Here is a 26,189-nt window from a genome sequence, read left to right as displayed (position 1 = left end):
GGAAAGAGAAGATGGTGCAGGCTGGGTTAAGTTGGCCGTGGTTACCTATAGGTCTGGCCACAGGCAGGATCCAGACTAGCCACACTTTGTGCTATGGCTGGAGTATACAGGGAGCAAAGGCAGGTTGGTTCGAAAAATGTGGAAAGCAAAGGGAGACCAACTGCATTTTATGTGAGCTACACTGGCTGGCAGTCAGTGGGCACAAAGGATGTGTGAGGCACACTGGATGATACTCTGCAGACAGGAAACTTCTCTGCCCACTAGCCAATAGTCCCAGTCACAAGAGAAGGAAGGCCTTCATGGCCTCCAGAACAAAGGACCCATCCTAGAGGAGCTAAGGCTCTAGGGAGAAGACAGTGAGCAAGGACATTACCAGCTCAAGAACTACACTCTGCTGGCTTCTCCACCTTAATTTGATACAGTACATCCCTTTAACCTGAGGGGACTCTTGACTCACCTTTCTTTATGGCTAGTGGGATCTTGAACTCACAGCGGTGGTAACTAGAAAGAAGACAGACAAAGCTAAAACCTGTTTCTTGGGAGGCCCAACCACTCTTATATCTCTACTCCGTATCCCAGAAAAGCCAGAGCCTTACGTACCTGCCCAAAGCCCTGGCTTGGGATTTTTGACAACATTCACTGGGGGAGGCCCAACTCAAACACTGAAGCCAAACAGAAAAGGACACGGCTTTCAGGTCTAAACCGACTGCTAACTATAGCTAGTAAGATAAAGGTTTCTGGCTGGGCGTGTGGCTCATACTTGTAATCCCAGAAGTAGGAGGCTGAGAGATGAGGACTGCTTTGAGTTTGAGGTCAATCTACCTTACATTGTGCCTACCAGACCAGAAAACAGTTTCTGACTGTATCTTCTACTTGTAAACTAAGAACACACAGATGTACTGGGCAGAGCACATTAGGCACTCAGCATACATTTACTTCCCAGAAGCCAGAAGAGTCAGGCAGAGTTGTGAGTGTCTCTCAATGGTAAAGAGCTGACAGCCCACTCAAAGCACTGGGTTCATCTGCCAGCACCACAACCCAGGGGAGATAAATCTACCACTCAGCTCACCTAAGGTATACTCACATGTTAAAATTATAATGCCCAGGGTAATTGGTATGCAGGACAAACTTCTTCACTTTGTGTGTATTTGCATCAAACAGGATGTCCTGACAAAGAAAACAAGATGGTCAAGTGTGCAAAGTTACCAGGGCAGGTCAGGGGTCTTCCCAAGAGAATTCCAACTTGGAGTCTTCGATCAGGAGAACACTAGAAACTTCCTTTCACACATTCACAGAGGCCTTAACTAGGCGTCTTTGGTGGAGGGGCCTGGCAGGAACATCAGGGGTTATAGCTCCATTGCTTGGCAACTTAAAACAGCCAGGGAAGGGAAACTTTTTGTTTTTTCTAGTGGGACCTAGAATTTTTTACTAAAAGTCATAAGAAGATTCAGGGCACTTCACTCTTGTAAGGCTCAGACTATGTAAACACTATGACCAATCAGACCCCCAGCTTCCATAAAAGTCGATAAGTAATTTGCCATTCAACAGAACTTTTTACCAGTAGTATTCCAAGCTGAATTTGATGTACCTGCTCATTTCTTCTTGTAAGTTACTAACTTTCCTAGTTCTTGGTGACTAAGGCCGGGGACCTCAGGGTTATTTCTTTTTTTTAAAATGTTTTTTTTTTTTTTTTTTTTTTTTTTTCCGGAGCTGGGGACCAACCCAGGACCTTGCGCTTCCTAGGCAAGCGCTCTACCACTGAGCTAAATCCCCAACCCTCTCAGGGTTATTTCTTACTCTGTTTCTTTACCAATAGCCAAGAACAGGACACAGCCTAAGGTATCCATTCTCGTCATCTTTCTCACTGTCCTCACTGTTCCTTGAACTCTGACTATGTATCAGCCCCATTCTCTCCTGCTGCCACCCTACCCTCAGAAGTCTGTCCTCACAACACCCCCTAAGGATTCCTGACTTGTGTTTGGCCTTTTCCATGTAGGTATACACAGTCCTCCCCCGAGAACCCGAATCTACTCTAATGCCTTTAGACTTCAGAGCATGGGAAACTCAAAGCTTGTTCTGAAGATTCATGGTCTAGCTGTGCATAGTAACACATGCCTGTAGTCACAGACACGAGACGACTGCAAGTCTGAGGCTAGCCTTGGTCATACAACAAGACCCTGTCTTAAACAAAAGTTAAAAAAAAAAAAAAAAAGATGACTGACGGCACAAGCCAACTTTGCCCTGAGATATTCCTTCTGGTACATTTATACAATCGTTTCTCAAACATGCATCCTGTCCACCAGCCAGACTGCCAACACCAATGGCAGCCACCAAGTCTATCTAGCCTAAGGTCCAGAACATATATATAGCTGCATTAACATCTCTGGGCTAGGCCTCTAAAAATACAAAATGTTGTATGTATTATGGGATATTTCCCCAGTTTAATGTGGTGCTTTTCACATTCCTCACATGTGAAGGATTTTCCTCAGGACAGAAGGCAAGATGTACCTGGTATCCCAGTGTTCCTCAGGAGCAGGAATCACTATAGTGGGATCCCAGAATCCATGAAAAATAAAGCCGGGCACAAGCACGAGAAGCAAAAGTTCTCTGACTCCCAGAAGGTCACACAGGCACCTGAGGGCACCCTGCCTGTGCCAAAAGAAGTGAAACTCTCTAAGTTATTACACTTACCACTCCAAGAGTGAAATAGTTAAAAAAGTAGTCATTGCACTTGGATGGAACTTGTTTATGAGGGGAAGGAGAGTGAATTTTCATCTGTTGGAAGGAAAAATAACAAATTAAAATCCCTTTAAAATAGTTTCTAGTTAAACTAGACATTGTGTGCCTTAATTGTGTAAGCTTAAGGTGTTGGATGAGTTAAGACTGGGGAGCCCGATCTGTTAATATGGACACATCTCTAAGTGACAGAGACAGCGTCATTAGACCAGAGGGTCACCGAAAAGTTTTTACTTCAAGTAGAACAGACTCTCTGTGGAAACCTTATTTATGGACACTAAAGTACGGGTGAATAGAGAGACTGACTATTCACACAGTAAGTACCTTTCCCTACCTTGTCTTCAGATTTATAGAAGACTTTGTGTGGAGAGCCAAGCATGCTAAGAACATCTTGGCAAGAATCACCAAAATACACCGCACGCTCAAATACTCTCATTTTGGCATCTGCCAATACTCCGGGTCCACAACCTGCAGACAAGGGAGAAGATGGTTCTGATCAGAGCTGAAGACACTGCAGCCCAAGGGGTTCTGAAAAGCTAGCAGCTTATCAGGAATAGCCAAAGGGCAAGGCTGTATTCAAGTGTAAATGCCAGATCAAGAGGGCTTAATTAAGCAAGACTTTGAGAAGTTACTCTTTCAAAATTGTGCCAGGGATTCTGGAGAATTAAATTATTCACCAAATCCTTAAGTATTTATTTTCTTTCTTTTTTATCTTTAACATGTATTTCTTTCAGGGCCTGGTGGTACACACCTTCAATCCCAGCACTCAGGAGCACTCTCTACACCTTGGCTGTTCTGGAATTCTCTATAGACCAGGCTGGCCTTGAACTCAGGGATCCACTTATCTCTGCCCACCAAGTGCTGGAACCAAAGGCATGTGCCACCAGACCCAGCATTTTCTTTTGCTTTTTGAGACAAGATCTCATATAACTCAAGGTGGCCTCAAACTTGCAAAGGAGTCAGTGATGACCTTAAAATACTGATCCTCCTGCCTCTACCATCAGTGCTAAGATTATACAGGCATTGTGATAACACACTCAAGTTACCCTATAGTTCTTTATTACCTATCACGGACTAGAACACTGTGCTAGTTGTTGAGGAAATTCTGGAGAGTAAAACTTCCTAACTTTCCCAGAAAGGTCTACTGTTTACATGGATGTGGTAAAATCAGAAGCCGTGGGTATTATGAACATGAATAAAAATCAAACTTGTAATCCTTCTACCTCAGCCTCCAGAGTGCTGGGATTAAAGGCATGCAGTACCACACCTAGCAAGAGGTACTTTTTTAAATGACAACATCAACTGTCTCCAGAAGAGGCATAATGACGTATATCAGTTCACTTCCTAACCCTACAGAAAGTCTGACAGTGTCTCCAACCCAGGGAATAAGAGCGTTGTCACTTAAAGAGGCAAACCAGGAAGAAAAATGACAATAAAAGCATTCCGATGTATCAAGAATTTACTCTTTGGTCCATAAAAATGGAGAAGTGCTTGCAGCTTAATTGGCACAACGACGCTCTACATTCTGTGTGGGGGAAGCACAGACAATATTTTATCCAAAAATTTAAAAGTAGCTAAAGTCGAGAAAAGCCTCCATTTCTGGTGTCATGTCAACAAGACACCACTTTCTTCTGCACAGGGCATTACATCTGTCCAAACTTTTTCATGTGTAACAATCACTTGATATATTTGAACGTCAGAGAACCCAAATCTGAAATAACCGAGTTGTCCAACTAACTCAATTCTATTCTCAGTCACCAACTCTTCTGGAGATAGGGTCTCACTATGCAGAACAGGTTGCCCTTAAAGCTCATGATTCTCTGGCCAAAGCCTCCCAAGCGCTAGGATTATAGGTATGTGTTACCACACCTGGCAGCACACATATTCTGAATGGCAAATAAAGGCTGTTTAAATTAATCAGGTCTAGGAAAGTCTAATGCTTATGTTTTTTGTTTTTTTTTTCTTTTTTTTTTTTTTCGGAGCTGGGGACCGAACCCAGGGCCTTGTGCTTGCTAGGCAAGCACTCAACTACTGAGCTAAATCCCCAACCCCCCTATGCTTATGTTTTTAATGTCAATAAATACTGCACATCCTAAGTGACCTACAGAATACATCCTGCTAATATAATATAAGCCCAGAGTCTCCAGCTGCCTTACATATCTTTAGGTACCAGATTCCTATGAATAGGAGTACAGGAAGGGACCCTTCACAGATGAAACTGTTGTTTCATTCACTGCTTGAAGATTTTAACGGTGTATATTTTTTTAACCCCCCCCCCCCAAAAAAAAAAAAAAAAACCCAACAACAGGGTTTCTCTGTGTAGCCCTGGCTGTCCTGGATGTCTCCAGAATGCTGGAATTAAGGGTCTGTGTCACCACTGCTGGGCTATGAAAATATCCCTTGCCCCTTAAATGACTCAACTTTTTCCAGACCTTACCTCAGATCGTTTAAGACTATGTACTTGGGCTGGAGAGATGGTCCAGTGGTTAAGAGCACTGACTGCTTTTCCAGAGGTCCTGAGTTCATATACTAGTAATCACATGGTGGCTCACAACCATCTGTAATGGGATCTGATGCCCTCTTCTGGTGTGTCTGAAGACAGCTACAGTGTATTTCAATCAGCATTTACAACCTAGCTAATGCATAGCTTCAACCCTAAATTACTCACCCCTCCCCATTACAGTAATCATTTGCTGAAAGCAGCCAACAGGTTAGAAGCAACCTTATAAAAAACAAGCATCCACCATAAATGTTACAAACATGGCTATAGTTTATTAACATTTGTTTTCGGTTATGTTTGCTGTTCTAAGTCATGTTGGGTCAGTATCATTTCTCCCCTTACAGAATTCTGTTAAATATCCCTCATCCCTATCCCATCTGATGCTTTCTGTGCTGGTCAAAAAATATAGTACAAAACCCTTTGTGAGGGGCAGACAGATACAACAGACACAGGAGAGGAAGTGGAGATTACTCTTGGTTAAGTTAATTTAAGAAAAGTCTGAAGTATTTTTCTCCACTAATAGTTTAAGCAGTGAGAAGTGTTAGAAGTGTAGCATAGAAGTCAGGAAGCACTGGCTGAAATCTCCACACTCACTGGTTCCTCCTGCCACCTGACCACTAACTACTGTTCTAGATTGTGACCCTGCTATTTTAGGTCTGCCACCTGACCACTACTGTTCTAGATCGAGACCCTGCTATTTTAGGAGTGATGCTCCTGAGAAGAGAGAGATACAGCACACCCCTGACTTTGTTGTCTGTTCTAAGTCAACTGTCTTAAACACCAGCTTAAATGTAATATTCCTGTAAGCAGTTGTGCTGCCTTGGATTTATAACAGTTGAGCCAACACCCAAGGGTATAGTGCTCACCCTGAAAGCCCGATGACCTGAGTTGTAACCTGGAATCTACAGAAAGGTGAAAGGAGATAATCAACTCCACACACACACACACACACACACACACACACACACACACACACACACACACACACACACACACACACACACACACACACACCTTGTTTGGAGTTAATTTGAGGCAGGGTCTTAAAAATGCAGTGAAAGCTAGTCTCAAAGTCATGGTGATCCTTTTGCCCTAATCTTTTAAGAGCTGGAATTACAGATTTGAGCCACCACACCCAGAAACTGATACAAGAGCCTAACGAGTGAAAATATATGCAGGTGGGGCCATGAGCTCCAAGAAGCACGGTCTCTGTAGCCCACACATACCCAGGAACAATCTAGACACATCTTTGTGCAAATGGCTTATGTGCAAGCTTTGTAGTGCTGCTGCTGTTTATTCAGATTTGCTAAAGAGACAGACAAGTGGTGGTATTCTCTCATAATCCCAGATTACTCAGGAGGATAAAACAGGAGAATGACTTCAAGTTTCTGGCCAGTCTAGACTACATTATAAGACTCTGTCTCTTAAACAAAACAAAACTCCCAAGACATGCCTAGTGAGGATAAAGTTGCAGCCTGGTAGTTAAGTTTGAACTCCCAGCACCCATGTTTTTGTTTTTAAAAAAAAAAAAAAAAAAAAAAAAAAAAAGCCGCCACGTGTGGTGTCGGTGCATTGCTTTTATCCTAGCACTCTGAAGACAGGGACAGGTGGATGCCTGAGTTCCCAGAACAGTCAGGACTGCATAGAGAAATCCTGTCTTTAAAAAAAAAGAAAAAGCCAGGCAATAGATACTCATGCCTTTAAGTCTAGCATTTGGTGGCTGACCCCTAGAACTTGTCTGCCACACAGCCTAGCTGAAACTGCCACAGGCTTCTGCTTCAGTGACTGTCTTGAAGCAGTAAGATGGAGAGAAGCCATGGAATGTTCTGCTCTGTAGCCACACCTTAGGGTACACCATCAGTATTCAAAGGCATGCATCACAAAGGTAAAACTATGTTCTGTCCCCTTGATTAAATTAAAGCTGCATCAAATTGTTATTTAATAAAATAAGTAACCATATTGCTTGTTTTCTATTAACTATCCAGCACTGGATTAAATGCTTATATTCTCCTAAAACTTGTATGTTGAATCTGAACTTGGCTTTTTTTTTGTTTTTGTTTTTTGAGACAGGGTTTGTTGGAGGTTGGTCTGGTGCTACTATGTATTGAAATGTTAAATACTGACCCCCAAGATCAGGTTGCAGTCCTGACAAGTAGATTCCTGTGCACACCAAATGATGTTGTATAAACTCTGCTCACTAATCTTTTCTGACTAGTTAAATAAAAGTGGCTACAGCCACTTACTTGGAATTACAGAGGTAGGTTGGGTTTCAGTTACTGGGGGTCCGAAGTAGGGACCACAAAGAGAGGGAGAAGGAGAGAGAAGAAGAAAGGAGAGACCAAGAAAGAGGTCTGTCTCCATTAGATGGGATGGGGTAGGATCATATGGCTGGGGGAAGTGCACCCTGACGACAGACTGCTCCAAACAGCCCAAGCTAAACTCAAAACAGCAAGTAACTTGGGGAGCACAGCTAGGAAATAGCCAGTCTAGTGTAGAAAAATATATTAGGGTAATTGGCCAGTAAAATTGTGCTAAAGCTGATTAAATAAATCAATGGGACTCAGTCTCAATTATTGGGGGCCTGGCCAGGTCATATTAAGAACAAATAGAGTTATTAATAGAATTCACAGCAACAAGGGTTTCTCTGTGTAGTCCTGGCTGTCCTGGAACTCGCTGGAAGCCTGCCTACCTCTATTTGGATTAAAGGCATGTGCTACCACCTCTTGGACAAATCTGAACTAGTTAAGGTATTAGGAACCTTTGCTTTTTGGGAGGTAGAGATCTTACAATTAGAATTAGTGTCCATACAAGGAAACCCCTGAAACATGGGCCCTTTCCAAGTAATAATAAACACGCCTACAAACCAGGAATGAGCACTCAACATGTACTTCAGGTGGTAGAGTAGTTTCTACATAGATAGATACGGTGGGGAACCTACCTGCAGCGAGCAAGCGAAGTCGCAACCCTGAGGGTCCAGTTCCGTCTCGAAGAACGTCTACACTTTCAGCATATACATTCCCCAGGAAACAGCTCAGGGGCATCATAGGAGCCCTGGAGGCACAGAAAGAACAAGGCATGGGCCTCCCTTCCAGAAAGGCCATGGGCACAAAGCTCATGTTCCTCACACTCACTTGGTATCCTGGAGGCTGTTTCCACTATAGATGTACATTCGCTTTACAGTTGCTCCATGGGGTATCTGAAGAGAAGCTAGACCATGGGCAAAATTGGGCTGCAAGTAAGACAAGAATTTTACTACGAACATTATGTAAATCACATGATTCAGTGTCTAATATTCCCTGGCACTCACGGTCATTAAGAACTGGTCTGGAGGGTTGGGGATTTAGCTCAGTGGTAGAGCGCTTGCCTAGGAAGCGCAAGGCCCTGGGTTCGGTCCCCAGCTCAAAAAAAAAAAAAAAAAAAAAAAAAAAAAAAAAAAAAAAGAACTGGTCTGGTCAAAGCACACAATCAAACTTGGTTCTGAGTCAACTAAGTTACTTTAAATAAGCAAGTGCATCTTTCATCTTTGAGTTTTATTGCCTGTCTGCCTTCTTCCCTTCCTGTCTTTTGAGACAGAGCTTACTAATTAATTCAGGCTGGCCTTGAACCAGAAATCTTTCTGCTTCAGTCTCCTAAATTCTGGAATTACAAGTGTGTGTCATCATTTCTGGCTTGTTAAACTTTTGCAGTAACAAGTAACTGAAGATCCAGAGAATGGACTCTTCAAACTGTTTAGGATGTCGCAGTTAGAAAATGGCTGGAGATACCGCTGACAAGGTGAGAGCCTTACCAGCCTCTTCAGTGCAAAATGCGCTCTTCCTAGTCATGTTACAGCCTTGTTCTTCCTGTGAACTCTTCCCATTCTCTCTCTTGACCATTAAAGAACTCAAAGCCGAGGTAACCAAAGAAAGGTGTCCTACCCATTCCCCTATCCCACATGGACACTGGAAAAAAAAAAAAAAAAAAACCCACAAGGACCCAGGAAGTGCTGACCTCATACTTGGGAGCCTCCGTCCATGAGTCTAACTGAAAAGAGAAAGACAGTCCTCTGAAGTTGAGGTGGAAGAGCTGCTCAGCAGAGTTGTACACTGTGGAGTAAAAATGACACAGTTGACTGGTAGCTGCTTTCCAACATAAACCAGCTTGGCAGGCAGCAATGACTCCAGTAGGGAAATTGCTTTTGCCTAGTTTCTCAACTGACATAGGATGAAAACAAGGGTCTGAGATGCTATACGCCTATCCAAGGACCTGAGATGAGGAGAGATGGCACCACCCACAGGTTTATTGCTATGGGCTGACCAGAGGAATCAGATGTGTTTGGCTTACCTCCTGGATGGGTTGCACCAAAAGACTGGTCAATTTGCTCAATGGTAGGAGCGATGGCCTGAGAGTTAAAATGCACTCCACTGAAAAATACAATTACTTTTTAATATCAGGTTTAACAAGATGGTCTTAGATCATGAAGAAAGGTGGCTGGCTGGATGTTATTGCTTATTAGGTAATAGAATCTTGCTATGTACCCTGGCTAGCTTTGAAAATACCACAGTCCTCCTATCTAGGCCTCTCAGGCATTGGGATTGCCAGCTTGTGCCACTGTATTCAGCATAGAGTTATTCTTAAAACACATTATATAAAAAGAAAATGACAAGGCATGGTGGTCTGCACCTTGTTAGCACTTGGGAGGCAGATATCACTGAGTTAAAGGCCAGCCAGGTTCCAGGCTACCCAAAGCGACATAGTGAGACCTTGTCTCACAATAAATAAACAAATAAATTTAAAATTAAATAAATTATAAATAAGAGGAATTAGTTAATTAGGTGAGAAATAGGTCAATTCTTGGAAGCCCCTATATGGAGTCAACTCTCTGGGGGCTTCCCAATACAGTTTTGGCTCAAAATAAAAGGACAAAGAAGACAGACCTTGAGATAAAAAGGTTCTAGTGAGTAACACTGAAAGGACAAATGGATCTAGTGTCATTACATATTTGTCCACTCCTATACTAACAAATACTTCCAGGAAGTGGGTCCTTGTCATGCTCTCAATATGGGGTCACTGGAAGGGACAGTCTTTTTTGTTGTTGCTGTAGTAAGGAATGAACCCAAGGTCACTCATATGCTGGGTAAGCTTTAGTACTTTACTTTTTGTACTTTTTTTACTTTTTGCAATCCTTTAGTACTTTAATGAAGGCAGTAGATAAAGCTGGTCTGTACCACATATAACATATACCAGTAAGGGAGAAAACTTACCAATACTTTAACTTTACTTTTGTTAAGTCATAAACTTCAATCACCTAAAAAATAGAAGAAATTGTTTAGGTACTATAATTGTTGAAGTTGTTACAAAGACAGATAGAGTTAAGAGGCTGTAGCAATAGGATTAAGAGTTCAAGGCTGGGCTGGAGAGATGGCTCAGCGGTTAAGAGCACTGACTACTCTTCTAGAAGTCCTGAGTTCAAATCCCAGCAACTACATGGAGGCTCACAACCATCTGTAATGGGATCTGATGCCCTCTTCTGGTGTGTCTGAAGACATCAACAGTGTACTCATATACATAAAATAAATAAATAAATCTTAAAAAAAGAAAAAGTTCAAGGCCTGCTTGAGCTACTTGAGACCCTAACTCAAATAAAATACACTCACCAAAAGCCAATTCAAGGATACAATTTAGCAATAACATAGTGTCAATCCCAGTGTCTCAGACTCCAAAAGACTCTCCTCAAGAACCTCTTGCTATCTTCTGTACTTATTCTAAATTTGGGGAGGGAAAAGCCACATGTGGTGTTGCACATTTGCAGTCTGCACTCAGGAGGTTGAGGTAGGAAGGAGGGTCACTTAAGTTATGAGGACACTAGCCTGAGAAAAAAAATAGTTAAGACTCCATCTCCAAAAAAAAAAAAAAAAAAAAAAAAAAGAACAAAACTGGGAAGGAAAACATAAATCATAGCCTTCCTCCATAAGTCTTTTTCCTTTTGCAACAAGGTCTCATTATATAGCCTGGCTATCTTAGGACTTATTGTATAGCCCAGGCTAACTTCAAACCTGCAACTGTGCTCCTGCCTCCTGCTGGGATTACAAGGTGTATGAAACCACACTCAGTCACAACTTCTCCTCTTGATGGTGCTCCAATGCTAACTGTAAATGCTTTGGATCAAGGCCCTTCCATCTAATCCACTGCTGAGCCATTTAGAACCCATATTGTTCTACAAGACAATGCCACACCCAGGAAACATACCCACCAGCTTGTGTGTGTTCAATACAGAAACATTTTCCTCTTCCATGGCGGAACTTTTTCTTTTTTGCATGTGACAGGGTTTTACTATGTAGCCCTGGTTGCCTGGGACTCACAATGTAGACTAGGCTGGCCTTGTGCTAGGATTAAAGGCATGACCCAGTTCACCAGGCCCCATGCCATATTTGATGCATAATAAAAAACAAAAACTAAACCAACTCCCCAAATTAGCTTATTTTATTTACAGTATAAAATGAGAGAGGAGGTCTACCCTCCTAGGAACAGGCCCTACATTAGGGCAGGACAGAACAAGTGTCGTATTAGGTTATGACCCTAATAAAGGGATCTGGTTGAACCTGATGATTCTGAGGGCCCTTGTGAATTTGTCCCTTTAATAGGTTCAGCCTCAGATGAAATGCCAGGAGTCAGAGCAGAGACAAATGAAAGGGCACTGAACACTTAGGCATTACTGGAACCAAATAATAAGCACTACAAAGTCCTTGATACTGTGATGTCATGACTTAGCATCCAACAACATGCCTGGCTTAGGGCTGGAGGTACCACTTATTAGCCTCCAGTGGGGGTGGCACAAGCAGAGCTGGCTCAGTGTCTGTCCTGCATTCTGGGCTGAGAAGTGGAAGAGGTTGTGAGCAACATCGGCACTGGCACAGAAACTAGGACACTCACTCAAAAGTACAGAAGTTCTGTCCTCTGTCTTCTTTTCCTTTCCTTTTCTTTGAATATGTAGCCCAGGCTGCCCTTCTAGTCCCAAGGGTAGTCAAGTATGATCTTGAACTCTTAATCATCCTGCCCCCCTCTCCCAGTGCTGTAACTATAGATGTGTGCTAGCACTTCTGCTTCATGTGGTGCCAGGGACTGAACCACAGGCAGGCACTCATCAAGTGAGCTATATTCCTAGCCCTGTCTCTAAGTTTCTAAGTTTTTTCAAGAGAACATTAACCCTGGGACTGGTGACATGGCTCAAGAGGGTTAAAGCCTTTGCCGTCAAGTCTAAGGACCTGAATTCAACCTCCAGGACCCACATGTGAGAGAACTGACTTCTACATGTACACACGCATGTACACACATACACACACACACACACACACACACACACACACACACACACACACACACTTTTAAAATAAGAACAGACACTGAATCAAGTTAGAAACCTCACTACTATTATGAAGCTATTTTGATCCTCCTGCTGGAGAGGACTGCTCTGTCTGCTGAGCCTTTATTTATAATACCTGAAAGAATCCTTCTCTCCCAGCCTCTCTGAGCTGCTCACTGCTCACACTAAGACACTTACTGGATAATGACTTACTCTGTGTAGGGAAGGTATTCAGTGCACAGTAGGTAAATCTACCTCATATGAAGCTCCTTCAGGGCAGGATGAAGCTTGTAAGTCTGAGAGTTGGTGCTAAGAGAGGCCATGCAAAGGAAGGCAGGAACAGGGTGGTTGAGAAGGGTCCTCTTCAGAATGCCTGCTAGTACACCATGACAAGTTGGTGGCCATTTCACTGAGGCCAGGACCTTATGCTGCCAGAGACTGCCTGCTTTTAGCCAGAAGCCCTGCTTGTAGAAGATGCAGGCATCCTTTATCTGACAAGTACAGCTATAGCTGGCCAGTGACCTCCCAGAAGGATCTCCTCCAATAAAACCCTTCCCATGTCCTGTTTTTTCTTCTCAGTAGCTCACTTGTGATTAGATGACAGGAGCTATGAGCATGTCAGCATTTGGAAAGGCTACTTCATAACCTAAGCAGGAAAACAGCATTGGTGTTCCATTTAACCCCATGACTCTGAGGCATGAGTCTGCTGTCAGATGACTAACCTGTGCAGTCCAGGCATTTGAAAACAACGTATTAAAAACATCCCAGACTGAACAGGTGCTGGAAAACTGCACACCAGTGCCAACTAAGACAGCCTCCACTCCAGCAAGTCGTCCATATTTCCACAATGGGGCTAAAGAATCAACTCTCTCCTGGCAGTATCAACAGCAAACCCTTAAGTTTTAATTTTTCAATCTTCAGATCATACTGTCTGGCATAAAAATGAATTAAAACAAGACTCATAAACCCAACTAAAGTCCTGCCCTATAGCTAGGTTCCATTCTCAGCACCCTTTAAACAAGGCTTGGGTTACTGCTCCCCCAAATCTACAACACTCTCTTCTTAGCCCTGAGCAAAGGACAACAAAAGCTCTTTTCCACCTGCCACCCCAGGTCAGTGCACTTGTCTACCCACCTTCAGAGGAATGGGCACAGCTTTAGTTTTCTACTGAACCAATGAAGTCTACACCCACTTATAAGTTTCCAAAACACCTCACAGCAGCACATATTAGTCAGCTCCAGAGAGGCTGGACCAGCAAGATATGAAACTATAGTTGTCATTTATGGTTACCTTAAGTCTCTGATTGAAAGCATCAAACAGTAGCTTGATCCCGTCTTGAGTCAGGTTAAGGATGAGGTCATGGCTTAGAGGAGACTACAAAACAAAAAATAAAACACACTTTGAACAACGATTTATTCACTAGCAACTACTGAAAAGTCTTACAACAAACAAGGCAGCAACACACAGGGCATATGTAAGGCAGTCCCTTTCCCCCAACTAACGAAGTACGGAAGCTTAAAAATGAAACTGGTGGATGAATGCTGTGTCTCTTGCTTCTGGCCTGCAACTCCTGCTTTATACTACTGGCTGAAAAGAGTCTTTCCCTTTTTAGATTTTAGTACAAATACAAGAGAGGAATGGACAGAGTTAAGTGAGTGAACAGGTCATTTTCTTGGGGTCCCAGAGTGATATCTACCTTAAAAGTTTACTGCCATTAAACTAGCAGATGTCTACTAGTAGTAAGTGTCATGTAAAAAGTCTCAGGATCCAAACTTGGCAAGGTACTGGTTATGTACACCAGCTGAACTCTGTCTGTACACAGGCTCCTGGTACTATCCATAGCCATCATATGCCTTATTTTGAATATTTTGGGCCAAACGCTTGGAATCAAAAAATACCTTGTGATCTGGTTATACAAGACAGAATCCTTTCTTTTCCCCATTCCATACCATAATGTTTCTTTCTGAAAAGCCCAAGTTTAAGATCCAAGGAGTGACATTTCTACACCTGTCCCTTCTCAGTCCTGTGGGGAGTGGCAGTACCCAACTGTGAACTGACCCCTTGACATTAGAGCCCTTTAATGATTCTGGTTCCTACCTAGGAATAGGTCATCTTTTTCCTTCAAGGTTGTTCTGAGGACAAAGATGGTAGGTCAGAATGCATCAAGAACAGATGTCTGCCTCATTTTCCTGCTTCTAGCCCAATGCAATTATTTCAAGGATTTAATGTTTTAAAGACTATCAGATTGACTCAGATTGCTGCAAATTGAAGGGAAAAACACAGCTATCTCAAACTCATCCTTCTTGAACCTGGCACAAAGCTGTTCAAAAGATTTTAACTAAAGTAAACAAAATGAATAACAGGTGTGGCTTTAAGAGACAAAGACAGCTGCTGGAGAGATAGCTCAGCGGTTAAGAGCACTGTCTGCTCTTCCAGAGGTCCTGAGTTCAAATCCCAGCAACCACATGGTGGCTCACAACCATCTGTAATGAGATCTGATGCCCTCTTCTGAGGTGTCTGAAGACAGCAACAGTGTACTCACATAAAATAAATAAATAAATCTTAAAAAACAAAAGAGAGAGAGAGAGAGACAGACAAAGACATAAATTAGAAAGCCAGATGTTACCCTGGAAGGCCTTACAAGGACCCCCCCCCCCCAAGAACCTTTGGAATTAGCTTAAACTGTCTGCTCTCCTTCCTGACTCTAGGTGTTACCATTCATGTTTGCTTTGCCCTCTAAAAAAGATGAGTCACTTGATAGGCAGGCTTTAAATTCCAAGTGTGATTTGCACAGTTATTTCTCTGGGGATGGACCCTAGTGGTAGAATACTTAGTAGTAGACTTGAGGCCCCAGGTTTCATCTTCACAAAGAGAAAGAAAAGAGTGAAGAAGAGGAAAAAGAGGACAGGATGAAAATTTTTTTTGCTAGAATAGGAGCAAAAGTTTTCTGAACTTGGAAGCAAAGAGGAAATACATGGAAGAAAAAAGGTAAGAGAACAAACAGACCCATGTTAATGCTAGTGTGTAGTGGCACATACCCACGATCCCAGCACTTGGGAAGCTGACACAGGAGGATTAAAAGTTGAGGCCAGTCTGGACTACCTGATCATGTCTAAAAGCCAGTACTATGTAGGAGCTCTAATATCACCTTTAGATCTTTGTCAAACAGTATTCAAAGGCCAGCATGGTGGCATACAACCTTAGCCCCAGCAGCTGGGAGGCAGAGGCAGGAAGACAATGCTTGAGTTTGGGAACCTATATAGAGTTACAGGCCAGCCAGGGCTATATAGTGAGAGCCTGTCTCAAAAGATTGTTCTAGTAATATATGAATTTAACAGACTAGTCATTAAATTTTCAGAAGCTACACAACTAAAAAAATAGGGAGAATGTAGATCTAGACTAGGTGTATTATCATCTTTCTGTAATGCCAGCACGGAAGCTCAGGTGTTCAAGCTCAGTGCTGGCTACGAGAGACCTGGCATTAAAATCCGAAAGCCAGTTGTGTCTGTTACATAGTTACAGACGCTCAGGGAAACCCACTTCCTTATTTTAATGGGCACTCCTTTTCAGGTTAGGGTAACAAAGAGCAGAGAGTTCCTTTAGAAATGAGAACCCCCCGTGACTGTCACCATGACTCAAGGAGCCCCTGCATATTCTGGCAAGCTCTATATTTTGAGGGAGGTAGCAAATGAATATCTAAGCACTTGCCTGGAGACTAAGCATTTCTCTTCTTAGACCCTTCAGACTAGCCAGGGGATAAGGTACTGCAGGTAGTAATCTCTGTGAGACGTAACAGGACTAATGCAGCCTGTGCTCCAAATCGAATGGGGCAGCTTGACAGAAATCTTACCGACTCATAATCCAATTTGCTGCAAGAGTTGAAACTCTTTAAGATTCAGCCAATATTCAGTCTCAGCAAAGCCTTTGGCCTCTGTAGGCTCTCAAAGCTTTGCAACACAAAGGCTATTTTACAAACTGTACTTGTTATATAATGTCACAGAAAACTGCAGGCTACAGAGCTAGGTGGAAAGAAGATGGTCGTGGAGAGAAATAGAGGGGTGAGCTAGGCCTATTTCCTGTCAAGTCATATGCTCTGCTAGCTAGAGATCTTTCCTGAAACAATTCTGAACACACGTCAATCAACAAGGTAGAAAAGATACTCCAGAAAATCAGAGGTAACTTCTGAGGTGATTTCCCATGAAAAGGCCCCCATATTAAGAGTCAGTAGTTAAGCACAGATTTAAACAAATGAAACAAAAAACAGGTTTAGGTTTTTTTTTTTTTTACTGTTCTTTTATCTAAAACCTAGCAGCACTAGATTATTAAGACTGAAGTTTCTAAACCAAGAAAACATACTAACTAGCAGAACAAAACTGGCCTAAGATTCCTGTTGAAACACAGCAACTCCTTCCAACTCTCCTCTCCCAGTATCTTCTCTGGAGGTAAGCTCATTGACCAAGACTTCTATTTCAGTAAACCAATCAGTCACCACTCACCTGCTCACTGTAGAGAACCTGGACATTTTTGATGATGCGACAGTGCTTCTGAAGAATGGCTACTGCCTGAGCCAGAGGCATTCCTGAAATAAAGGAAGGACACTGTGTGGTTACTAGTCTATCCGTTTATTGACAGTTACACAGTACTAAGCATTGTTCTCTGAAGCCTGCACACAGGGCTGAATCATTAAAGTAAGTCAGTTAGGATAAAGTCATACAGCAAACACTAAGGGACCACTCAAGATTGTACAAGGGAAGAAAGTGAACATAGAAAAAGCTTCCTAGAGATAGGACAGGCAAACTGATCCCAAGCAGTTAAGGAGCTAAGACAAAGTTAGCAGGAACTAAGGGTAGACTGACTGGGAAAAGCACGAATTTCTTGACACTGGAGGCCAAGCTTCTAGCCTGGTCTCTGCACTGGTTCCTGTAACCCAGCACAGTCCTGTCTCTTCCTCTCTGGCATTTATCTCAGCATCTCAGATCAGTTTATTAGGGCATATGACTTATATGCTTTCATTAAAAAAGGTTAAAGCCACTAGGCATGGTGGCACTTGACTGTAAATTCCAGTTCTTACAAGGCAGGAAGGAGGAGGATTGTGAATTTGAGGCAAGTCTCAAAAATAAAACAAAACAAATGAAAGCTTAAAGTCACACACTGATCAAAATCAATTTATTTTTACAAAGAATTTAATTTGATTCCTACTTAAAAAACCACAAGTATCTCTTAAACACTTAGTTTTGATGGCACCGACCATTACAAGCAGATTTACATTTGCCTTCAGCTTAAGTGGTCCAAATAGACGACACCTCTAACATTCTTGGGACCCACAGCCATACCAAAAGTTTGTTCTCAGGGTTTACTAATATTAATAGGAAGAAGCACAGAGACAAATTCTGCAAAATCTAAAAACTCAGGTTCATAAATGCAATAATAACATGTGCTATTTACTACTTTCTGACCTCCTAGTTAACCAGCTATTTATCTAATGGCTTCAGAATACTTATTCCTGGGGCTAAAGGATTGTAGAGTAAGTGACTGACAAAAGGGAAGAGTGACTAAAATATCACCTCAGGGCCATAGGGAAGACCATTTGAAGTTGAGGAACTCTAGATTGAGAAAATGATGCAGAAAAGAACTTTCAGATGAAGAATTAGAAATGGTGGTTCACCTCATTTAAACAATTATAGTTCAATCTCATTTGAGCTATTGGTCAGTTTTAAGAAAGGTAAAAGCAATCAATCAGAAGACCAAATGTAATTTTCTTTTATATGTGCATCTGTATACATGCACACATGTGTTGATATAAAGGCCAAAGGACAATTGAAGGTTGATTCTGCAGGAGCTGTTCATCTTGGGTTTTTTGAGACAGTATTTCCCATTGGTCTAGAGGTTCTCCATGTAGGCTAGCTGTCCTGGAACTCACTCTATAGACCAGGCTGGCTTCGAACTCAGAGGTCCACCAGCTCTTCATCCCAAGTGCTGGAATTAGAGGTGTACGCTACCACCACCCACCTATTTTTTATATTTTTTAAATTTAGCTTTAATGTTAGTTCTGAGGATTAAACTTAATCCTCATGCTTGCTGGACAGTCACTTTACTAAGTCCTGACTTACAACCAATAAAAACACTTTAGTTTCCTATAACATAGGGTCTAAAACATGGTAGACAAAGCTGCTAAGAACATGAACGATTTGGAAGTATCATTCAGCTTGCTATTCCTGCAATGGGCGAGCATCTGTGCTACACACAGGTGTGTCTCTCTCTCTCTCTCTCTCTCTCTCTCTCTCTCTCTCTCTCTCTCTCTCTCTCTCTTCCTTTTCTTTCAGAGGTGGGGACCAAACCCAGGGCCTTGTGCTTGCTAGGCAAGTGCTCTACCACTGAGCTAAATCCCCAACCCTACACACAGGTCTCATACCACTGTCCCTATCTCTCTGTAAAGACCACTCCCTCAAGCTGTTCCTCAATCCTTCTTACTCTCTATGGGTGTGACTGGGTGTGGCTGCCTCTCTTCTGTTTATGTCTTATTCATCCAACTTCCCCATTCCCACTTGAATGTCAACCAGTTTTCAGGGCATGAGGAAAGGCAATTAAGAGCTAACAGATTAAAAGTGTTTTGGTTTCCCCCATCCTCTCTGTATTCTGGGTCTCTCTTACTATTTTCAACACCCAGTGAGTGTACCTGATGTCAAAAACCTCTAAGTTTAGGGGTTGGGATTTGGCTCAGTGGTAGAGCGCTTGCCTAGCAAACGGGCAAGGCCCTAGGTTCGGTCCCCAGCTCCGAAAAAAAAAAAAAAAAAAAAAAAAAAAAAAAGAAACAAAAACCTCTAAGTTTGTTCTTTCTCTTCCTTTCTGAATTCAGTTTATAAACTGTACTTCCTAATGGAAGTCCAAAACAGACTTTACTGTCTGTCCCATGAACCCAGAGCATTCACAGTATCCCAGACAGCTAAAACCAAACAGAATTAGGGCACTAGGAAAAAAAAACCAAGACAGGGTCTCACTATATCCTTGGGTGTCCTAGAACTACGTAGCCCAGATTGGCCTCAAACTCAGAGATCTACCTGTCTGCCACCTGCATCCTGGGATTAAAGAGAGGGGTGGTGTGGTGTGGTGTGTGTGTGTGTATTGGGGGATGGGGTGTGCACTACCATGCCTGGCTATTATTTTTTTGCTAGCACATCATGCTCTAATTATAAATCCAAACTGATTATGTTTTCCTGAATACATCATCTATCTTTTTCCTGTAGATTAATACGAACCCTTCTCTGGTCAAGTTCCCTCTCTCTCCACAATAGCCCATACATCTGTAATAATAAAATGAACTATTATAATAACATGCATTATAATAGATGAACTATTTCTACACACCTGTTGTATCATTACCCTAAGTTCTTCAGGGGATAAGATCATTTCCTATACAATTTCTAATATTTATGATCAGCAACCACAGACATGCATATTATCTTGAATACAGCAAGCCATTGTCTCTGCACAACAAGGCAATGCTGGAGATGTTTTCTCAAATGACCCTTTAAATCTGCCTTTAGGCCTTCTAAAGATGAAATTCAAAAGCAAATCCAAGCCAAGCATAGTGACTCAGACCTGTAATTCCAGTACTTAGATACTAAGGCAGGAGGATTGCTCAGAGTTTCAGAGTAGTATGGACAAGATTCTGTCTCAGAAAACTAAAAACAAATCCAGACACACACTTTTACATCTATATATTCTGCAAGTCTTATTGAAACCATTATTTCAATTTCAATGTCTTTAATCCACAAGGGTCAAAACATCTGTGGTATTTCCAGAGATTCTGCTTAGGTTTTTTTTTTTTTTTTGGTCTGTGTTGCTAGTATTTTCCTGATCTTCCAAAATTATACAAAGGGCAGGAAGGCAGCCAAGAGGCTGGATGCAGTTCTCCATTACAATGCTAGGCAGTGACTACAAGGGCCAGAAACATCTAATTTGCACAGATTACAATAAGAAACCTGGGGCAGATCAGAAAATCCTTCTTTGGCTAGCTATGTGTTTACCACCTTAACCTAGACATAAAGTAAGGTTAGCTGGCACGTGAAGAGAACCTGACAGTGTTGTGGTGACAGGCAGGCACCGCCTGATTCTCTAATTTATGAAGCAGATTCATCTTTGAAACTTATCCCCATCTAACAGTCCCAACTGCACTTTGGATGGTTGGATCAGGAGAGATTGAGAGAGAGGAAAACTAATTTTTACCACACCCTCACCTCCCCAACTCACAATGAAGAGACTGCTGGGATTGAAAATGAAGCCCAGGAAGCCAGGTGAGGTGGTGTGTGCCTTTAACCCAAGGATTTGGAGGTAGAGGCAGGCAGAACTCTATGAGTTCAAGGCCAGCCTGGGGCTACATAGGGAGACCCAGTTTTAAAGACAAAAATAAAACAAAAGCTTAGCTAAATTCAAGAGTGATTGGTTTCTAGAAGATTATAGGAAGCTATCCCTTAAACTTAAATGTGAAGGTTGGAACCCTGGGAAACAGAGTAAGTAGATGTCTTTCTGCTCCTCTTGCCATAGGGAAGATACTAGGGAACACCTGCCTCCTGCTTGTTCCAGTAACAACTTAGCAAGTCACTGCAAAACATACTTGAAATAACATGTGGATGCAGGGACTCTAGTAGAGTCCTGTGCTGTTCCTTCCCATGACAGGTTCGTCACTAATCAATCTATCAAGAATCCACTGGGCTTCTCTGGGCAGAGCAGCCATGTGACCATTCCTAGCAGAATGCAATCCTTTCATTATTCAAGATGAAAAAGAATAGTAGAGGTGACGGGCCCAAGGTTGCTGCTCCAGTGATCCAAAGATAGGCTAGCTAGTGTGGAAATCCAAGTCCAAAGGCTGAGAGATAGCTCCATGATTAAGAGCACTTGCTCTTCCACAGGTCCTGGGTTTTGTTCCCAGCACCTACACTGGACTGCTCATAACTGTCCGTAATTCCAGCTCCAGGGGATCCTACACCCTCTAAACTCTGCAAGCAGGTACACTCATGCACATGTATGCGTGTGCATGCAAAAATATCTTGAAAAGTGCCTTACAATGATCTAAAAAAAAAAAACCTCCAAACCTAACCTAAACACCTTTAACCCACATGATCTAGAGCCATGAGATCTTGCAATTCCTTTTCTGTTCGCCAACATACATGTTTTTATCTTTTTTTACTATAAAGTAGATAAAGATAGAATTCAAATGCAATGGTGAAGTGAAGACCAACCAGAAAGAGAAAGAGAAAAGGGTAGGGGGCAAATAAGAACAAAGTATAGTGATAGATTATGTATCAAATGTCTTAGTGAAACTCATTTCTTTATATGTTAATAAAAAAGTTAATAAAGCACACACAACCCTTGGATGCAACAGAACATTCTTTGAAGAGGATCTTTATGCTTCGCTGTAGCCTTTCAAAAAGTTCCCTTCAGCCAAACTAAGTGAACTTCACTTTGTTCATTCTCTGTATCTTAACCATTTTCTAAAACACTGTAATTAAAAATACCTTACTTTTTAAAATTTGTGGTTCAGTATCTTATTGTGTAATTCCTAAAATGAGCCTTCTATTTTCTTTACTAACAGAGTTATAAAGGACTATAGTCTTTTTGCTGGGTGTGGTGGTGGACACCAGAAGCAGGCAGATCTGTGACCATCCTGATCTACATAGCTGAGTTCAAGGATAGCTAGGACTCTGTAGAGGCCCTGGGTCATCACCCCAGCCTTACCTTTAATCATCTAAAACTTCAGGTTTTAAGGCTGGTAAGTGGCAGTGAGCAAGGGTGCCTGTTGTAAACCTGGTGACATGAGTCTGATCACTAGGATTCACACGATGGAAAGAACCAATTCTTGCCTGTTGTCCTCTCACCTCAACCGTGCAAGCTCCTCCCTGACACGTTTCTGAATGTGTATGGGTGTTGTTTGCCTGCATGCAAAGCCTGTGGAGGCTAGGAATCTACCCTGCTCCTCTGAAAGAGCAGCCAAGACTTCCCTCCTAAACTTCCCTTCTAAATAAGTAAATTTAAAAATTAAAAATGTGGGGTTGGGGATTTAGCTCAGTGGTAGAGCCCTTGCCTAGGAAGCGCAAGGCCCTGGGTTCGGTCCCCAGCTCCGAAAAAAAAAAAACCAAAAAAAGAAAAAAAAAAAAAAAAAAAAAAAAATTAAAAAGCCACTGGGTTTGATCTCAAGTACCACACAAACCCAACATACTGAGAGAAATATTATAAGTTCAAACTTAACTTGCACTGGGAGTCTGAAACCAGTCTGGGCTAGTAACGGTCTTAAAAAAAAAAAAAAAAAAAAAAGCAAACAAAACCTAATCTAAAAAGAATAATGAAAATGGTACAAGCAATCACAAGGGCTCAGAGCTACCCTATGAGTGTTCTCCCAAAGTTGAACTCTGAACCTAGTGTGCTATTATTTTTGGCCACTATGAAGACAGTGTGAAAAAACTATTCAAATTCTTGGTTCTTGCAAATTTGCCAGAAGAGGCCCTGGGTAGTTAGTTATGTATGTTATAGTTCTGTGTTCTGGAAATTTCCTGACACCAGTTGATCTCCTGTTTTCACTCAATCAAACAAAGAGATACACAGTCTAAGTGTACCATCTGTATTCTGTAAACTGTGGGTCTTAACCAGTCCTGGGAGGTCCAGATTACGTAGGAGTTGTCCAGGGGAGAAAAAAATGCTAATCAGAAGCCAAACATCATTTGCTTTTCAGCCAAGCTCTTGGTGCCTCACAAAAGGCTGAATGGAAATTTTCACAGCAGACTAAATTTTGAGAACTCTATAGGAACAGGCAGTCTAAGTTCTGAGAACCAAGACCCCTTGATAAAACTGGCTTTTACAATGGGCAAGAAAGAGGCAGGCAGCCACCAAACCCCAGTAGGTTCTTTCTAGCAATCTACCTATCGAGGTTATTCCAATATGCTGTCTCTATTAACTGAGTCTTCTACATTCAAGGATAAACCATAAACAAATGGAGCAGATGACTCAGACCAAGAGCTCCCAGCAGAGAGACAGAGAGAGGTTGAGGCCCACACAAACAAGCAGCAGGAACACCTTTTCCCATACCCTTTGCTTAGTGCTGCCACAAAGTAAACACACAGGAGTTACTAAAAGCAAATACTCATGTTCACACACAAGGGCCAGTTATCCCCCAAATGACCAAACCGAATTGTCTACAAAGTCAATGTGTAATTTCCACTTCACTCAATTTCAACTTTTAACTCTGCTATCTGGTATTACGACACCACACGTTAAGGCTACATTTCAAAAGAGAAGAAAACAAGTCAAGGGTTCCTTTAACAAAAGCAAGCTCATTTTCCCCAACCATCTGATTGTGAGACATGTTCCTCCATTCCCCTAAAACCAAAGGAAGACAGATCAGAGAGTGTTGATTAGGGATGCTATCTATTTCTTAACTATTAGAGTCGGCAAAACGGGCATATATAGTATCGATCCTCAGACCTCAGGAAGGGGTATTAGAGATAAATTCAAAAGAGCAGGGTCTTCCCACTCCACTAAATATTTGTAGTGTACCGGCTATTATTATGATTACAAGTACTACAGCCCCAAAGGTTGCTGAGGCCCTAGGCGAGGGCATCGCTGATCCTATGACAGATGGGAGGAGCAGGATTCTAAAGCCTGAAGCCGAAAGACTAGAGGGTAGGAAAAGGCGAAGAACCGCGAGCGCAGAGGCATCTAGGGCAGGAACCAGAAGCGGAAGGGGCTAGAGAGAATTAAGGGCCAGCGAATAGGGTCCCGAAAGAACCCCACACTCACCCAGTGTGAATTCCCATTGCTCGTTCCCCAGAGAGCGTTCAGGCACCACCTCCAGGTCCAGCATTGGTTCGGTTCGCTGGGCCGGGCGGCCTCCCTGCGGCAGCGCAGACAGGACCCGGCCTGAGGAGAGCACGCAGCTGCTGACTGGCCGCTCTCGTCAGCCTGCGGACGTCCGGCTCTCAACTCCGTCCCGGGCGGCGACGGCAGCACTAACACAACAACACACTTCACCTCCCTTCACCTCCCGGGCAGCAGCCCCGGTAGGAGAGGCTGTAGCAACAGCAGCGCCTGGAGCAACTGCAGCAAAAGCGGCGTGCCGGGCCGTAAAGCGTGGCAAAGGCGGAGCTAAATCACAGAGGCGGGGCTTGAGGCGGAGTCGCGCACGCGCAAACTCTGGATCGGAGGCCAGACTGGCGCGAGAAAAGCTTGAGGAAGCTTGAATTTAGAGTTCACATTCCAGGGGTCGTACAAACTGCACAGCAACCCACATGCCTACGCAAGAAAAGGCACAACGCGGACAACACATTACACAAAAATAAAGTTGTCTGCAGTCTACACACTTGTCTCACTAATATGCACTAGGACCAAAACAGACAGGAAGGACCTAGTCTTAGAGACTCGCGGCCATTATCTTGCTTGTCACGTACTGACGCTGGCTGCTGTTGCCTAAATTGTGCGGAAATGTACTCTCCTTGGAACCAGTGATCTCTGAGCAGGGTCGACCTCAGAGTTTAGGATGTGTGAGTGTGCTGGCAAGGGCTAAGGTAAGAGGATTGAGTTAGAAGGGTGAAGGGTTCCGGGCCAGGTTTCGTATCCAGAAATGTTCAATCTAGAGAGTACTTTCTAAGCACAGAGGCTGCCTCTGCAGCTTTGCCTGGAGTCAGCTTTGCTGCTTGTTAATGCTTTATGGGCTAATGCTTGACTAAATCCGTAAGAGTTCTGTGCCTCCGTTTCCAATGAGTAGAAGAGGGGCTCCTCTAAGCTATTCAGCCTGAATTTTCGGCCTGCTTGCTCTAGGGCACACCAAAATTAAAAGGCAGCTGAAGCCTCTTATAATGACAAGACCTCACACTCTCAGTCTCATTTTATAGAGGAATAAATGAGGCACAGTGAGGGTAAAGACTTTGCCCAAGGTTTCTTGATCTTAGCAGCTAACCTCGATTTCAATTATATTTCCTAAGGATAGTATTTAGCAGGGAATTAAGTGACAGGCTTAATACTCAAACCAGCTACAAAGGAGCCTAACAGTGCAGACGTCACCAAAGTTCAGTATTACGGGCATTAAACAAAACAAAAACAATAGGACGTCTTTGGGAAGCATTGCATCATGCCGAAACAACTGGGTCACTGGGCTGTTCAGTGGGGAAGTGGCTGCAGAAATGCTGACGTGTGTTGTTGGTTATGTTTAGAGGCTGGGTGTGTTGTGCCTGTCTGAAATCCCAGCAATTGGGAGTCCGAGACAGTAAAGAAGTTCAAGGTCATGCTGGGCTACAAAATGAATTCAAGGCCAGCTTGAGATAAAGGAGACCTTATCTCAAAACAAACCAAAAAAGGTGATCCTTTCCCCACCAACTTTCTAACTTGAACTCTAATCCAAACTAGAGTAGGAATATGCTAACAACAAACAAACAAACAAGAAAACACTTGGTTTTATTTATGAGGAGAAAGGGTCTGGGGCCCTGAATTGGTACACAGTAGCTGGAGTGGACTTTCAGGAAAAGCAAAACAAAGACAAAAGCTCAGACTTTTAAATAGAAAGTAAAAAAGATTTTCTTTTCTTTTTTTTCCGGAGCTGGGGACCGAACCCAGGGCCTTGTGCTT

The 26,189-nt window shown here is 42.7% G+C and overlaps 1 protein-coding gene across 1 annotated transcript in view; it reads right to left on the bottom strand.

Moving 5' to 3' along the window:
* Positions 1-24,678, bottom strand: part of C17H16orf70 (chromosome 17 C16orf70 homolog) — a 28,662-nt gene extending 3,984 nt beyond the window's left edge. The window contains exons 1-12 of the mRNA XM_032887349.1: positions 24,369-24,678; positions 17,075-17,157; positions 13,869-13,952; positions 10,480-10,523; positions 9,560-9,639; positions 9,227-9,321; positions 8,368-8,465; positions 8,175-8,287; positions 3,071-3,204; positions 2,692-2,775; positions 1,085-1,167; positions 458-501 (exon numbers count right to left, since the gene is read on the bottom strand). Coding sequence (XP_032743240.1) covers positions 458-501; positions 1,085-1,167; positions 2,692-2,775; positions 3,071-3,204; positions 8,175-8,287; positions 8,368-8,465; positions 9,227-9,321; positions 9,560-9,639; positions 10,480-10,523; positions 13,869-13,952; positions 17,075-17,157; positions 24,369-24,432 — 1,006 coding nt within the window. The 5' untranslated portion in view covers positions 24,433-24,678. The remainder of the gene's footprint in view (positions 1-457; positions 502-1,084; positions 1,168-2,691; positions 2,776-3,070; positions 3,205-8,174; positions 8,288-8,367; positions 8,466-9,226; positions 9,322-9,559; positions 9,640-10,479; positions 10,524-13,868; positions 13,953-17,074; positions 17,158-24,368) is intronic.
* Between the last annotated feature and the right edge of the window lie 1,511 nt (positions 24,679-26,189).

This window comes from Rattus rattus, chromosome 17 (assembly GCF_011064425.1).
Source record: "Rattus rattus isolate New Zealand chromosome 17, Rrattus_CSIRO_v1, whole genome shotgun sequence".
NCBI classification, from domain to species: Eukaryota; Metazoa; Chordata; class Mammalia; order Rodentia; family Muridae; genus Rattus; species Rattus rattus.
This window is presented reverse-complemented; position numbering and strand designations above follow the sequence as displayed.